This window comes from Lepisosteus platostomus, chromosome 8, assembly GCF_059453375.1.
Source record: "Lepisosteus platostomus isolate fLepPlt1 chromosome 8, fLepPlt1.hap1, whole genome shotgun sequence".
NCBI lineage: Eukaryota > Metazoa > Chordata > Actinopteri > Semionotiformes > Lepisosteidae > Lepisosteus > Lepisosteus platostomus.
Genome location: NC_142618.1, coordinates 55,182,071 through 55,199,900, shown reverse-complemented (window position 1 = coordinate 55,199,900; position 17,830 = coordinate 55,182,071). Strand labels below are relative to the sequence as shown.

Genomic DNA, 17,830 nt, shown 5'->3' with positions numbered 1-17,830 from the left:
CAGCTTGTTTATCAAATTTCCATGATCTGTAAATATACTGATAAGACAAAGATCTTACACAATGTATCCTTCAATATTTTTCCTGCATTAGTACTTAACAACTATTTGAATTGGTTCCAGAAATAGGTACAGGGAATAATTAAACATTTTTCTCTCTGCCTGTCTTGATTTTTTAAGCTTGTAGATCAATATTGTTTATCTTTCTATTTTTCTTTATCCTTAGTATTTTCCTTAGAGGGTTTGTTGAAGAGTTTCAGCCATGCCATTTGAGACTTTGCTTATTTTGTGGATGAATTTTCACTGTGCTTCAGACATTTTGAATCATACATTTTTAGTCAAACATCCATGATGTCTCCTAGAATAACAGTCTCCCTACTGCTACCAGCATCTTTTATTTTATTTTGTAATAAATTATGTCTGTAGCATTAATAAAACATTGATGACCTGTGTACTAATATGTACTGTAATAGCATGTGTATGTTCAGCCCTAAATGTCACACACATCTCACAAATGTTGATTTCGGTTCACTTCTGGCAAGTAGCACATCCATTTGTCATATTCGCATGAACATTATTAACGATAGCAAGAAAGCTGTTGTTATGAGAGCATAATGAAGATGTGAGCCATTGTGCTGGAATCTGTCACCTGTCCTATCAACTGCAGGAATGTCTAAGAACTTCATCAGTCTATGCATCATGTTAGGTTGACTGTGGTTTGAAGGAGAAGTCTCAGGACACAGGAAAATTTCAAATCAGTTTAAAAACTGCAGCTGTTGTAGAGGCAGCTTAACTGTTTTTTATCCACCAAGCTTCACTTTGAGAGATTACTAAGCAGTAAATAACTACTTCTGAAACCTGATTGTTTTACAATGTAGTGGAGCTACCATAGTACAATAGCTACAGTGTACATATGCTTGTTTACCTGAATTCCTGCTAATGCTTTATTTCATAAGATAGATAAGAGAATGTGACCCATATTTAAGCATCTTCCAGCTTCTTTGCCATGACCACTGATCTTCTCCAGCTAATATTTTGAAACCCAGGAATACTTGCTCTTGCTATCCTACTGGGTCTCTTAGGACTTAGGACTATTCTTTCTTTTTCAACTCATAGGTTTGTACCACATTGTTCAGTTTAGCCTTCTACCTCTGTCTCTAATGTCTTGCAGGGTTAGAAAATATGGACTGAGAACATTCTAGAAAGACATACGTAGTATATAGAGTTTGTTCAGCCTCTAAAATACCAGTTCAACAGTGTGTTGCTGTCTTGATTTTCAACAGTCTTGGAATTCAGCAAGTTTTAAATCACCCTATCATCTGTGCACAGCCAACTCCATCATTAATGGCGCGATTTAATGCTTATGTACCAGTCAAAGTATGTATAATTCCAGGAATTCTCAAGTTATCAGAATGATGCCAAAATAATGTTAAATAATTGTATAATTTATTTTTCTAATTTATTTATATATATTTAAATAATTTATATTGATACTGGGTATAGTAAGCAATTAAGGATCAGAATACATCAGATGGTGTTTACACTCTATTTATTCTGTTTCTGTCTATATTTTGGACATAAACAATTTATTTTCCTGAATCTACATACTGCCTGTGATTTTGTCTTTGGTTCTAATGAATAATTACTGGATGTGCTGGTAAGCACAGAGAATGAAGAAAGAAGAAATGGTTTTGTCATTATTTAGTGCTAAATGTGAAGTGTTTTGTTCTTGAAATATAACATTTATGAGGTCTTCACTTATTTAACAAAAACATCTATGCAAATATTGAAGCAGTCATATTCAAAGTGTCTTGTTTTTTTAGAGTTGCTGTTTTGTGCTTTTTTGGCAGTTTCTTTCAAATAAGCAAATGTATTTCCTCATGTTACCAATCACAGCAGGAGATCAGTATATGTGGGTTTTTTTCCCCCCAATTTAAGCTTTTGATTAAAGAACTGCAGCTCTAGGACTCTTTCTTTCTTAAAGCTTAAAAAACTTAAGCTTTTTGTGTGACTTCATACAGAGCACAGTAACAGCAGATGCCATTAAGGCACAGTTTGGTGCTACATTTGATTTGACTTAAGACTAGTAATTGTGTTGGACCGTACAAGGAGATTTTAAGTATTTCTTTGTCCTGGAATCTCAGATACAGATCTCTAGTCTATATGTACAATGATTCAATACAAATATTCTGGTCTAGAAATTTGACCTTTTCAGTTACAGTCTTGCAATGTTGGCAATGTTATCAAAAAGGGTGCTTGTGACAAACAGTATGTCTTACTTCTGTCATTACTGTTCTATGCAGTATATTAGTACATACAGTATGTACAATTCAGTTTATTTATGTATTGCCATATACAAGGTCTATGCACAAATTATTTTAGAGTTCTTTTTGCCTAATTTACATGACAATGCATCCATCTGTGATCAGCATCTGTGATCTGTTGCATTCTTGGTTTTCATTTGTATCGGGGTCGAACCTGGGTAAGAATTTGTTTTGAACGGAGCTCAAGTGCAACTCTACTACTGTTTTAAATGGAGACTGAAACAAGAACTTAAACATTTCAAATTTCTTGTTGGAATAAGTTGGAATAATTTTTAGTTCAATGGGGTTGTCTTCTGACTTTTTTTGGTCATTTGAAATTACAAAATGACACAGACAGAACTTCAAATTACATCACAGGTCAAAACCTAAATGCTTAAACTGATAATATCTAAGGGGATGATGTTAGAAAAAAAAAAGAAAAATTAAAACTGTACACTATGTTCTTTGCATAAGTATCGAAACTTGTGAATTCAATATTTGGTGGTAGCATCTTTGGCAGAAATTAGTCTTTTTGTTGAAGTAAGTTTATCAATAACATTTTGAGCATCAGTTTACATGTCTTTTCACAGATTTTCAGTAGGATTCAGGTCAGAACATAGACTGGGCTACGCAAGGACAATCACTTTCTTTGATTGTCCCAGTTCTAGGTCTGAACCACCCTGAAAGCCGTCTGTTTGACTCCAGTGATTTAAATCTTAGTTGCACATGACTGGTAGAATCCAAAATATAAAAAAGCAATAGAGTTCACAGGGTTTGCTTGAATTAATAGGAAAAGTATTTGGTTCTCATGTTATTAAATTACATTGAAAAATCTCTATTTTCTCTGGTGTATACAATAAATGATTTAATTTGGCTTTAATGTTCTAAAGCACTTTTGTTTTTGTTTTTTCACTATAACTCTACATTATGTGTGGTCAACCCAACTTTTGTAGCCATCTGCAGTGCAGTGTCTGGGTCAGTGTTGCCTACACCCACCAGTAGAGTCACAGTGCAGTAGAATTTATTTCATATGAGAATAAATACCTGATGGCAAATTTACAGAGTTTTCAAAAAATCATTCGCAACAAAAACATTAAGGTTATGCACATTTTTACTGCTTAATAATATACTGTATTGTATGATATAGTGTTATGTAACATAACCATAGTAATCAATCAACAGGGCTTAAAATAACTTTATGTTCAATGTAATTTAAGATGTAAGAAAAGTATATAATAAAATTATAAAACCTAGAGGATATGATTAAACAATACATTTAGAAATTAGAGTATGATTCCTAAGGAATGGTGCATGGCCATCCATGTTACAGTGTAGGATGTATGGGGTTGACGTATTAGTGTTTTAATATAGCACAAAATAGTAATAAGTTTTATCCTAATACATCTTGACACACAGAGATGTTTCAGTATGATATTAATACTGTTAATTAAAATATAGAGCAAGATAAGTACAAGCCCGTAGAAGTCTTGAGGTGAACTCAAGAAACAAATGAAGAATAAGGTATTTCAGGTGAAGCTCAATCACATAAACTGAAGTCCTGTAAATTACATCATTACTTACAGTTTTTTTTTTTTATTTCAGTTGGAATAAAATGAATTTAATCCGGAAACATTTTCTTTCTTTTCCAGCTGCACTCTGACCTGGACAAAGGCGACAGTGCAGTAAAATACACCCTCTCTGGAGATGGAGCTGGTTCAATTTTTACCATCGATGAAATTACAGGAGACATCCATGCTTTAAGGAGTCTTGACAGAGAAGAAAAACCATACTACACCCTGCGTGCTCAGGCTGTTGATATAAAAACAGGCAGGCCCCTGGAGCCCGAATCTGAATTTGTCATTAAGGTTCAAGATATCAATGACAATGAGCCCAAATTTTTGGAAGGTCCTTACACAGCAAGTGTACCAGAAATGTCTCCAGTAGGTAAGAAAATGTTCTTTTTTTCACTGAGTGGATATTATAGCAAGCTAAGTTAACAACACACTTCTACTAAAATAAGCCAACTATACAGTAGTTGTAAAATATTTAATGATATGATATGATATCTTATTTATGTCTTTCACTAGATCTGTATCCAAGCGATTGGTTGTGTACATGTACATACTGTTGTTGACTATTACGCTAAAGAATCTTTTTCTCTTTCTTAAGACCCCATAATGAACAGCAACTACAAAACAAACACACGCAAAATAAACACTTTGAAAATAAGAGCACAAGCACAGGCTTTCGCTTTGATTGTAAACAAAGGACAGCTGCCTCACGGCGTCCTTAACCATAATGTTTTGCACCCACACAGAAACAAACAGCTATTGTTTGGTGCTGAATTCAACAGTTCTCAGAAGGTTCTCGGCCAAAATCAGTCACTTTCAAACATCAAAGTTCAGATTAGCGAAATTCCGTTCTTATAACAAATTCTTCATGTTTGGATTAGTGAAAATTTGTATAATGAATGTTCTTATACCGGGGTATGAGTGTACAGTATATGTATCTTCCAGTGAGCATACTAAACACTTCATTTCTGAGTAAAGACAATAGAAGAAAAATGAATAAAAAGGTGACTTTCATTTAATGTGTCCTTAAATTCCATGCTATGTTACTTGAGTTGTATTTATTATCTTATCTTCTTAATATGAATACGTTATGTACACATACACATATAGAAAAATATTTTTGGCATATGTAGAAGTGTCTATTCTGTGGAACAATTTCCCCATATTTAATTCAACTACCTGACAAGATAAACCTGTCCAGAGGTACTATTTAAGTTCTAATTAAAGCTATTTTTACACTGCTGATTTTTCATTCATGCCTTACTCCAGCAAATGCTATTAGCTCTTAGGGAGATGAGTCTCACTGGCAGATAAATATCTTCCAATAAAGTTTAATTAAAAAATTGGATTGTTATAGTTATGTCATTGCCCTTAAACAAACTCAAGTCGAGATGCTCTAGGAGCTGTCTCTAAAGACTATATATTACACCGATTCCATCATTATCAGCTGCTTATTTCTCTCAAAGCAAAGCAGTAGTACACCATGCATGGAACACCAGTCCATCACAGGGCACACATATGCATACACTCATACACAAACTGGTCTAGAGCTGTAATATTCAGATATTTATTTTAAGGCACTTTACCATGGAGATTTTTTTTTCAAAACCTATGCAGTAGTCTTCTTTGTTAAACAAACTATTGTTTAAAGCAAAATATAATCAAAATATTTAATTTATCAAAAAAGAACGTACGTCTAATAAAAGTTTTAATTAAATTCTTACATTGTAAAAATAATGTAACTGTTTAATATTACACTGTGTTGCAGAAGTATTCAAATTACTTTTTTGTATTTTGATAATTTATTCGACTGGGGGCAAAATGCAATTATTTTGAGCTACCACCATTTTAATTTGAAGGAAATATGGAATTCTTGCTCTAATACCAATTGTTTCAAAGCAATACAAAAAGAATGATTTTTCTTTGGATGAATGCTAAACAAAGAAACAACATACGAGGAATATAATAGTTGGATTTCGCACTACTTTCTGGGTGTAAAAACCACCCCAGAAAGTCTGATCACAGACTACTATCAGACTACAGTCAGATACAGGCTTTCATCTGCTTTAAACATTTCCAGAAATTAAGATTACAAAAGAGTGAAGACCAATCCCAGATTAAAACACCTGTGTCAGAACCATGACAAGATAATATCGTTGAAAGAACATTGATATAGATGCCACAGTAGCGGTGTGAAATCTCATCTTTTCTCCTGACTATCAGAGCAGTTGGTGTAGCAACAAAAGGAAAGACCTGGGTGTTATCAGAATAGGACATGAGCATATTTTATGCCTTAGAAAGTAAAAATAAAAGATTGTGCCTCAGGTTCAAATTCAAATAATCAAATGAAGTTGGTAGCAGAATTTTAAAAGTGAAAATGTAAAGAAATATAGACTAAAGAATAACACAACCCTGGAAACATTGATGCATGGACACGATCAGTTTTGGTTACACAGATGTTCTACTGGATCTTATACGTTATAAGAAAATGTTTTCCAGGGCATAACCACAACATTGTTTTCGTAATGTATATAATTAAGATCCATATTAATTTAATATAATTCCAGCTTTTTTGTAAGTACATTGTTAGGGTGGAAAATATTTCTTCTGGATTAGTCTTTCAGGAGGAAAAACTGCTGGCTGAAAGGTTTCATCAATCTAGAGCTAATACACATTAAGAGCTAGATTTTTTCTTGTGTTAGAGGAGATGCTTTCCCTCTAACACCATCATACTTCTACTGACCTGCTGATGACCACAGCATATCCCCATACCTTCTATCAAACATAGAAAGAGCAAAATGGCATTGACCAACCATAATCTTTCATCTCACAATATGCTATCTAAATGGATATGCAGTTACAAGGTTTCGCAACAATAATTCTGATAATGCAGTTAATGTCTTTCTTATAATACAGCTAAATGAATTAGCATTACAAACAGCTGGTTTTCAACACATTGCTCCTACAGTACTTCTGTGCACTTTTAGAGGGTATGTGAGATGGTGTGAAGTACAGATAGATAAAAAACTCATTATTAGTCTGGTGTTAATGTGAACTGAAACTTGTTTGCAAACACAAACTCACAAAAGTCACAATGTTGCAGTAAACCCACTCATAGTTCCTCATTGAAAAATGACAAAACTACAGCGAAATACAGCAAAAAATGACAAAGATAGACCTAAATGCATAGAGAATAAAAAATCTAAACGTTTTAACACAATGACAGTAACTCAAGGTCTAATAACACAAAAATATTTTCATCAAAATACTAATAGCATCTCTTGTATTTTCTCTAAGTACAGTGAAATATTGCTAAAACATCAAAAGACACCTTCAGCTTATGTTTCAATGTGAAAAAGGTGTCAGTTTCTGTCTTTTCTTTGGTTTTTCTTTGTTTCTCAATATAACTACCTTTTTAAAAAAACATCTGAATTATTGAGTTTTTGGAAAATGAAACCTTTTTCCATTTATTATTAGATTCATTTAGTTGATTGTGGTGACTAGTCAAGCACTTTGATCTTTCTCCTGTACAATTGAAATGCTGACACTTATTCATGCTTTAGGTCATTGCAACACTGAAATGTGAATTTAATTTAATAGTATTTGTTTGTGCAGCAGTTACAGTACATTCTCATCAAAATTGTACGGGTCTTCATTTACTAATACCCATAAACATAAAGACCATAAACATAAAGAAACAACCATTATAAATATTATTTTTATTTATATAAAATTCTTCAATCTAGTACACCTCATACATTGTGAAAAAAGGTTTAAAACACAAAGCAGTTAGTACATTATATTACAATATTACAGCTAAAAAATTACAGCACATTAGAAATCCAATAAAATATTATTTTAATTCATAAGCAGCTACATTCAATGTCCTACAGTAGAGCAGTGCTTCTATGGCCTTGGCAAATAGGCATTGAAAGGGCAATTTACTGTAGTTGAGGAGACAGCATGCCAACTGCCTGCTGACAGACTAACATATCAAGAGGAAGCACGAGGAGCCAATAATTATGAAAAATTAGAAAGGACTAAAGTTTCACTTCGTTTACAATATGTACTGAAGATCCAATTTTAAATTATACAATCCCACTGTATAAAATGAGTGAAATGCAGAGCTACTGTATTCTGAATGCCTTGCAGCACAAAAGTGGTTTAAAGCTCCAGCATGAAGGGGTTTTCAATAATGGAGCCAAAAAAAAAAAACAGATTTGGAAAAGGCATGCAGAAGTAAGTAGCAATACTATACAGGTGAAAAAAAAGCAATTTTCATCCCGTGATTGAAATGGACTCTGAGTGTCTAGAGTATGATAAAACTTCTAAGTTCTTCAGAGTTGGTTTGTCTAAAAAGAGTGTGATTAACAAAATGCAGTGATAGATTACCGATAAGTGGTAATTCTATGTAAAAGCTTTCTTCATTTTTTTACTTAATCTAGAAGGGATTTAAAACATACAGTAGGTTTTGGGTGTCAACAGACAATGTCAATTCAGGTACTGTCAGCATAAAAATGAAATAAAACAAACTACAAGATACACAAAAATGTCACCTAAAGGTAGAACTTACAGTAAATACTAAAATGGGACATTCCATGAATTGCATCTGATAGTCCAACTTTGATAGTGACAGTGGGAAAGAATGATTTAAAGAAACAAAATGATGGCAATCCAAGATGTGCTTCAAATCAGATGGCAAATTTGACAAATGGCAGATTTTAGCAGAGACAGAAATACATTATGATCTGTCAGCTGTAAGGTCAAGAAGTCAAATAAGAAGCACAAGTAAGTGTTGCATGAAAGGCTAGACATTAGCTTCAGGTTCTTCACTGTATGCTTTTCCTTTTTATTTCTGTAAGATATTCAATACCTCTTAACAATTGCTGACCTGATAGGAATACCATTTATTTATGTCCTATTTACCTGCTTTGTGTAAATGTTTAGCTTCATTTTGAACTTGGCACTATTCTAGTCTTAATTTTACCTAATGTGAAAGTAGTTTTTTTGTTGTTCATGTTTTTGTCTTGATCTGGAGAAAAATACTTTGTCTTTTGCAATTATACATCATTATATATAGATTTTATATAAAACAGTTATATAAATTACATTTATATAAAAAGTTATAAAAGGCAAACTACAGTATGCAGTTTTTTAACACTACAGTTTGTGCAAAATACCACTTATTTGTGATGACGTTTGTGCTACAAAACTTAGAAGAAAACTATTTTAATGGCAGATTTCATATTGCACTGTATGTTTCTTTTTTTAAATTAATGTATACAGTAAAAAGTTGTTTTATTATTATATAATGAATATACATAATGATAACTCCTACGGTGTGTTTTAAACATCTACTATAACTTAAGATACTTTTATCTGTGCAACATAAAATAGTTAACATTTTGGCTTGCAAGGCCTACAGTAAAAACATTGCTTACAAATGTAATGCTTAGAATTTAATGTTCTTGCATATGAGTAATGAAAACAACAATTTTATTTTTTGTATAGGACTCTTCACAACACGTTGTCATTGAGTGCTTTTTTCGCTTTTTTCATGGACTATACATATAGAGTTGTAGCATACAATGAATCTAAAGGGGAGTAGTTGTAAATACAGAATTAAATGAATCTGCTGTGATAAAAATGGTTGATCAATCACTCAGGGATTACAAAGTTAAAAATTCAATGACCATAAAACTTTGTAGTCAAACTTGTAATTAATCAGTCTCATACAGTACCATTACATTAAAATGTACATACTTAAAATAAAAATGTTTAATATGTTTCTTAAATTAAGGTTAATTCCATTTTCAGGTTAAAAGTTAAAAAAAAAAACAAGAAAACAAGCATGTGATAGGCTAGAGGGTCTACAATAAATCAAATCAGGCAAAGAAAATCAGGAGTGTGAAAAGTTTATATCTAAAAATTGTTTTGACGGTTATTTTTATAACTAGATACACATATTTCACCTATAGAAAACAAACTACTAAAACCAGTTGAATTAGTCCCTGAGCAGCAGGTGGCCTTTAAGAAGTTTTGTATGTGTTACTACCATGTGTAATTTCGGTGCTGTATAATATTAAATAAAAGCATCTGAATTCAGAATAGTGATGGTCACCTTCAGTACCTGTAGTTATTACATACCTAAACATATGTATGAAACTCTGCACACTGTCGGAGAAAAATATTTTTCTTAATGTTTTCCAAACCAAAATCCATCAATTTGTTAGAAAAAAATATTTTAATGTGTACTTGAGGAGCACTAACTTAAATTTATTAAAGATATCATTAAAGCACAATGCTACCCACCTGTGCAGTGGCTTCCAGTGTGAACATCTGATGGAAAGCTTAACAGTGTAACCCCCCTAACCCCCAGAGCAAAGCTACTGTGTGAACATCGCTTAGGGAGTTTTTTGACACATTTTAACTTATCAGAAACAGTGTTTGTTTCTCAAAATCAGCAAACAAAAACACCCCACGTAATACCAAAGCTTGAATACAATAGAAGAAGAAAAGAGAATAGAACAGAAAGAAAAGGAAACAATAGAAACGAAGAGACAAAAATCTATTAAGAATTATAAAAACTCTTCTGTAGTAGTCAGACATTCTCTGCCTCAGAAACAGACCTGTCAAATATGTAAGGCCATGCAGAGTGGATCATAGTGCAGAGCCCTCTTAACAAATCCTCTGGACTTCAGCTCAGGCAGTCAAGACTGCAAATTCACCACTTCTGCAGAACTACTGTAAATGTTTTTCACCTTTTTTGAAACTCTCAGCACCACAGGGTAAATCAAGACATTAGCCATTCATTCTCAGAAAAGTCTGGCCCTGCCACATAAAAAGAATTGCATTTGGACACTTTTGGCTAAGAATAATCTGCAGCGTGATCATCAGACAGGATTTTCTGGTGCCTCTTCAAGCTCTGCATAACAAAGAAACATGATTAGCATATGGGGTTTACCAGTTGAAGCTGATGAGATCTGTTAATGTGAAGCAGACATAAAAAACAACTATTATTATTATCAACTGTATTTTATATAGAGCCTTTAAAAGTAGCATCTTTAAAGCATTTTAAATAGGTATAAAAAAACTATTATGCAACAAAATAAAACAGTTATAAAGATTGCAAATAGCACATAATAAGTACAGATAAAAATACAAGCAGTTTAGAAGTACAGGATTGGATAAATGGTCATTAAAAAAGGCAGCAACACAGACAATAATTAAAAGCCTTTTTGAAAATAACCCTGATATCCTAGAGGATAGAATCTATAGCTCTAGGACATACAGTGCCATCACTTGCATGCGAGAATTCTGCCTGCCAAATTCTGAACATATTGCAGTTTGTTTAGTATGGTTTTAGATGCCCCAGCGAGTGGGGCATCATAGTAATCAATTGTAGAAAAGACAAATATGTTTAACAGCTTTTTACTCCAGTCAAGGACACCACTGAACATAGTCTGGTGATATTTCTGAGATGAAAAAAATTATGTTTTTACTATTATGTTTCACAATGTGCACATGAGGATCAAAAGTCAAGCCAGGATCAAATATAATTCCTAAATTATTCAATTTTGATTAAGATCAAACCACAGTGTCATCCACAAATGGATTTATTGCATTGGCTTAATGTATGTAATGGCAGGTATAAAGTAATATGATCTCAGTTTCGTTGCAGTTTAAGTTAAAGACTTTTTGAGTCGTCCAGGTTTTTATATTAGAGATACAATTAGGGAGTGCAGAGACAGCTCCTTATGTGGCAGGTTAAGTAAACACATAGATTTGATTATCATCAGCCATTATAATTCTGACATTTTATTTTATTATCTGACCAAGTGGGAACATGTAAATGCTGAATAGCAGGGGGCCCAGTATCGAGCCTTGGGGAACACCAGACTTAACAAACCCAAATTAAGAACTAAAACCCCCAAGAGAAAAAGTGTCCACACTCAGTAAGGTAAGAGTTGAACCATTTAATAACAATATCAGAAACTCCAAACACAGTCTCAAGACAAGAAAATAAAATGATTAACAGTGTCATAATGCATAACGTTATGATGTTATAGCATCTGTTTTCATGATCATTAAACTTGTCCTGAAATGCGTCTACTATCCAGAGACAGTGGTTAATGTGGGATTAAGCCTGACAGAGTTCTTCTTTTATTGTGTCAACTCAGGCAGAAAGCTTTCCTTCAGCTTTACCTTAGTGATAATATCCTGTCTGAGAGAGTAAAACATTTTGCTCTTCTCCTGCTTTGCCTTTTAGAGCAAGTCCAAAGCCTTCTCCAAAAAACTGTGCTATCATGCTGCGAATGTTATACTTTTTTTCTGTGAGAATGCACTAAATAACTGGTGTCATTTACTCTTGAAAAGAAAATAGCTTGTTTGAAACACATATAAACTCATGTTAAAAAAGAGCAAAGGTTACATGAGTGAGTAGGTTTAAATCAAGAAAGGAGTAAAAGAAGACTAGTCAGAGGAACCTCTCAGTGTGTCACACAAAGCTCGGAGTGTCATATACTATCTATATTTGTATGAAGTTTTACAGATGAACTTTAAAAACTTTTAAACTTTTTCCAATAAAATACTTCTGAAAAGAGGTTTGATATATTGTTATCAGGTTATATCTAATATATGTACACTAGATCCTATTTTGCTACTGGTAATCCATAAATAGCATTCATTCTCTTCAAAAGTATTTAACTCCATGCACAGTTACTGCATTTTTGGTATTTAAACATAAAATATTAAATATGTTATTAATTAATTACATTAAAAAATATGTTTACGTTTGAAATTAAATTATATACCCCAAACTGACAAAATCTACAAAATGGTGATATGAATTGGGTATTTAGAGAAGATTAAAATAAGTAAAGATATCATAGACTTCCAAGTAAATGCATATGTCTGTGTAAGTTTTCTCAGATAGATATTTAATTTCAAGTCACAATTCACATGGTGATATGATAAACCAATCGCGAAAACCAAAGAGCTTTCAAAACAAATCAAGGATGAACTGGAAGAGAGGCGCAGGTCAATAGGTAATGCATCCCTTTGAGTACAGTGAAATACATCATTAAGAAGCTGAATGTGCATCATTCCCCCTAGTCTCAGGATGCTAGATCAGGATGCCAATCCAAACTGTGCACTTGAACAATACAGAAAACTGGTTATGGATATCACTATGAAGTCAACAGACTTGAAGGCAGATATGGGAGTCACTGTTCATATATCAATAATATCTAAATCCCTGCACAATACTGACCTGTATGTGTGAATGGAAAATTAATTATCATGAATCTCATACAGTTGCAGCCATTCAAAATGAGTGAGGTACGTTGCAGTATAACGCGGTGGGCGTGTCGCATCAAAATCATATCGTGTCATACTGCGTTTTACCGCATGCAAATTAGATTATGTTAATAGTATCCAGAATCACCTTGTAAAACCACCAAGTGGAGCTAATAAAGCTTAAGACAGGGTGATGATAGTAGTCTTTTTTTCCAAAAGTTAAATCTGTAATATTTTATTTTTTAGACAGCAAAAATGATATATTCCAGCAAAGATTTGGCTCAGTTATGCAAGGTAAATTTATGGGGTAAAAATGAATAAATACTTTTTATTTTTTTACTTTTAAATACTACTATCGAGAAAATGTCTTGTGTGGGGAAACTTTTCACTCGAACAGCTGTATTTGTAATTCATAGAATCATTTTTCTTAGTAACAGGTGAGCACCCTTTTTAAATGAGAAAAAATAATGCTTTCAGCCCATGAGGGAAAAGATTTCAGCTTCAGCAAGATTTTTTTTAAATACTACATAACACCGAGCTTTATTATTTTTTTTTCTCTGACTGACAGATCAAGGTAATATGCTCAGAGATTGCTGTTCCCTGATCTGAATGGTGATGAAGCCCTGCAGTGAGCCATAAATATCATAGGTTCCACAACTATGATTTAAGCCACGAAGATGGCCATTTATATGCATTTCCAGATTGTGTTGCTTGCTTTTTGAGATGGATTTTGCAACACTCATTTATTATCCAACCTTTTCTTTCATTCACTTTCAATGTTTTATCACTGACTAAAATAAAATAGGAAATGTGCTCCATTTTACATTATTTTGAAGTTATCTTAATATGAGTACTGAAAATCCTCGTGCAATAGAATTGTTTCACAATCTGTTACACTTTTTTGTAGTAACAATGTACTGTATTTCTGAATTCTTGAGGATTTATTAGCTTTTGCTAACAGTTTTCTTATGACCTGCATGTGTTTTAAGTCCAACAATCAAAGTCAAATCTTTTACAGCTGTCTGAAATAAGAACACATAACAATGACAAATTATGGAAGCTTAAGAGATAAAAATTTTCAGCTTTACCAAGCACAATAAATAGGGATTACCTTAATTATTTCCTATTTTAAGATTTTACAGCTCAACATAACAAAATCCAACATTTAGATGTAAACAGACGATACCAAAAGCAATCTTGTTTCTCATCAAGATAAGGTGTCAAAATGAAAATTAATTTTATTTTTAACTTGAATATCACTGTTATGGTATTTATTGTATTTTCGTTTTTTCCTTCTTGATTTCGGTTTCAATATTTCTGTTTACTTTTTCAAACTTTACACTTGCACTTTACAACTTTGTTTTCTGATACCCCCGCATCTCAACAAACATTCTCTCTGCTTTGAAGCTAGCAGTGTTTCCTCTGCCTGTCACAAACCTTATCTAAAATCTAAGAGACACTTTTTGGTCACCTGAAGCTGTAACAATGCTTTTAAAAACATGAAGCCCATATTTCTCTTAAGCAACAGAGTTCAAATTTAAAACGTGTCCTATTAATGGGACACCATAAAAAGGTTGTACAATTGTATTTAAGGTTAAAAAATCATTTGAGATTTAAAAATAGTAATGAGAAATAGATTTTTATTTTTAATTCTTTTCAGCAGCAAAATCATATAGAACACAAGGAAAATGAGGGCCTGCAGACATGCTTCTCTGACACTCTTGATTGTCAGGACCATTCAACTTCAGTGCCTTACAGAAGATGTAGTACTGATTAGACATTTCTCTCCATGATGTCAGTGTTGATGCTGCAGGCACCCAGAAATCTTCAGTAGTCACTGAACTACAGAAAAGCAAAATAACCCTGGCTGACTACTGCCCAGCCTGTCCCAGTGGTGTGTGCCAATTGTATACTGTTGCTTGAGAATTCAGTCACATTTGGATAATGACATGACTGAGGCTCATATAAGGGATATACTGGGCCCTAGGCATTGAAGCTTGATGTAACTGATGCATTTTAAGGCAAAGCTTACAGAGAAATATTCTGAATCATCACAAAACAAGGCTGAAGTAGTGTTATATATCATTACATGAATATCGTAAGTTTCAAAGGAAACAGTAACTGTGCAAAAATATCAAAAGTAGAGTTTGAAAAGAATAAATGTAGCTAAAATCAAAACAGGAAATGGGATGAAGAATTTAAAGAGCATTTTTTATTGCTTTAGAACTGAATAAGTCTCCATACCACTGAAAACATGAAACATCATACTCAAATTTCTAGCTTCATTTGTAAAAGCTGTTGTGCTGGGATGCCCTTTCCATTCTCCTCTCCTCCAGTGCAAGAGTTGCAATAAAAGAATCTTTAGCTGAAAGAAGATTTTTATTTCTTTAAACAGTACATTTCTATATTGTTTAGATGTATTAAGCAAATATATATATATATTAATGTAAATTTCTACTTCTGTTGATCCTGGCTTTCCAACCTCACCATTGCATTTTATCATTTATAATGCAGTTACCCAAAGAAAAAATAATCTGAGACATAGTTTACCCTTTTTGGTTTTATTGCACATTACAAATCCTCGTGTTACAATGCCTCTGTGACTGCAGATACTGTATACCAGCATTTTGGATTCCCACTAACAATTTCTGATTCAGTGCAAATAAAATGGTCTGATTCATATATTTACAAGGTGCCTGTGAAAAGTCTTGTGCTTCGAAAGATATCATAGTATGCTCTGTGTTTAATGGTCTGTTAAGGAGAGAAGGAGAACTGTTTTGTGTGTTGCATCCTTTGCATGATTTTTTATGCTTCTGCTGCAGTAGATGCAGGTTAAATAACCTACATCACATTGTAAGAAAATATATGATAAAATATTATACAATTAAAAAACAAACAAATCTTAACAATCATACACCCCCAATTGTCAGGGAATCCCCATGTGTTAACACTGCACATTTTTTATTCTCTGGTACAGTGTGGTAACAAAGTAATAATTAAGTGGCAAAGTTTTGATATTTACAAAGGCAGAATGTCTTCATCTAAACAGATATTTTGAAATATACACTGAAAAATACATCCAGCCTGTAATTGAGACACAAATACTGTAAAAGGAAAAGAGCTTATGTCTTCCAAATAAAAGATCCCACTCAAGACTAAAGTGCTCTATAAATGCATACTAAATAAATTGGAACCTTCTCTGTATTCCAATGATGCATACATATACAGTACAAGTGAGCGATGTCTCATAGCCTAGTGGATAAGACAGACAGGAAATCAGTACTTCCACAAAAGTAAGTAGTCAAATAATGTTTTAATAAGTCAAATAATGTTTTCATAAGTCAAATAATGTTTAGAGTTGTGCTGTAATTTCCTAAACATGGTCTCCTCTTTCTTCTGCCAAAGGAGGAGGTCTCTCATATTGGTTCTCCTATATTCCCCATGCTTCTCTGTTTCTTCTCTTCCATATTTATTTCTGTGTGGTATTTGTATTCTGTCTTGGGATGTACTTTTAATATGTCTCAGCACCCATGATGGCTGACTTAATGAATTAGCTGAAATTGGTTTGGTCTTACTTAACAATTTAGTACGATTGCCCAGCAATTTTTCCTGCTTCAGTGACATGATGAAACTAGAACAACAGGATACCATTGCCAGTGTGTTTAATGCCAATATCAGTTAACCTAAGGAAAGCAGTTTGAACCTGCAAAAGTCATACAATACAAAGACTTTTCATTTTATAAGAGATGTCTGCATCTACCCTTTTCATCTTGTTTTCTTTAATCAACCAGAAGATAACTGTTAAGCACTGCCATTATGTCATTATTCAGGCTAATCAGCGTGACATAACTAAATCAGAACGGTAAATCTTTTGTCTACATATAATTTATGCATGTATTTTGCAAATAACAACTTTCAGGGTTAAAGTGGCTTTTATGATCATGCAGTCAGAATGAATTATGAGAATTACTGAGTATATATATACACACACATGCATGCCCATATATTTACTACAGATGGCAATAATAACAGGATTAAAATAGAAAAGGAACTGAATTTCAATACAATTAGAATGCCAAACATTGGCTTTTATCTTTTGCAAAAAAATAATAAAACAAGGCAGATAAATCGCCAGCAGGAGAATGTGCTCTAAAGTAGATTCTGGCTCTTACAAAGCAGGCTACTTTAAAGGGTACTGGATAGAAATCAATAATTGTAAGGAAAATGTGTCAAAACCTCAGTCAGCCTGGAAACTGAAAATTATGCATGAAATGCAAGCTGTGTGTAACTTATTTAAATTACAAATGAGGCAGCAGGTCAGTATAATTATTTTTCATATGCCAATCTCATTATCATGCACTGCTGTGTTGGGGTATCATTATTTTTAATCAATATTCTTTTTTGCCTAATTGGTATGTCTTTCATGAAGCTTTATTTTGTGGTCACAATCCTGTTTATAAAGTCATACTGCTATCCATGCAGTACACAGATTTCAGTTGTTTACTAGCATGACACAATTATGCTACATTTCAGGATAATTATAACAGTTTATGAGGTGAATTGAATTGCTTGGCTTAAGCAACCTCTTCTCAACATTCCTTGAAATGAAGGTTGAAACTTGCCTTAATTTTACTGTTGCTACTGTTGTTAAGGTCAGGGGTC

The 17,830-nt window shown here is 33.1% G+C and overlaps 1 protein-coding gene across 1 annotated transcript in view; it reads left to right on the top strand.

Annotated features, from left to right (window-relative positions):
• LOC148657544 (cadherin-12-like) overlaps positions 1 to 17,830 on the top strand; it is a 140,106-nt gene that overhangs the window by 75,258 nt on the left and 47,018 nt on the right. Inside the window, exon 3 of the mRNA XM_088643968.1 lies at positions 3,950 to 4,244. Coding sequence (XP_088500094.1) covers positions 3,950 to 4,244 — 295 coding nt within the window. The remainder of the gene's footprint in view (positions 1 to 3,949; positions 4,245 to 17,830) is intronic.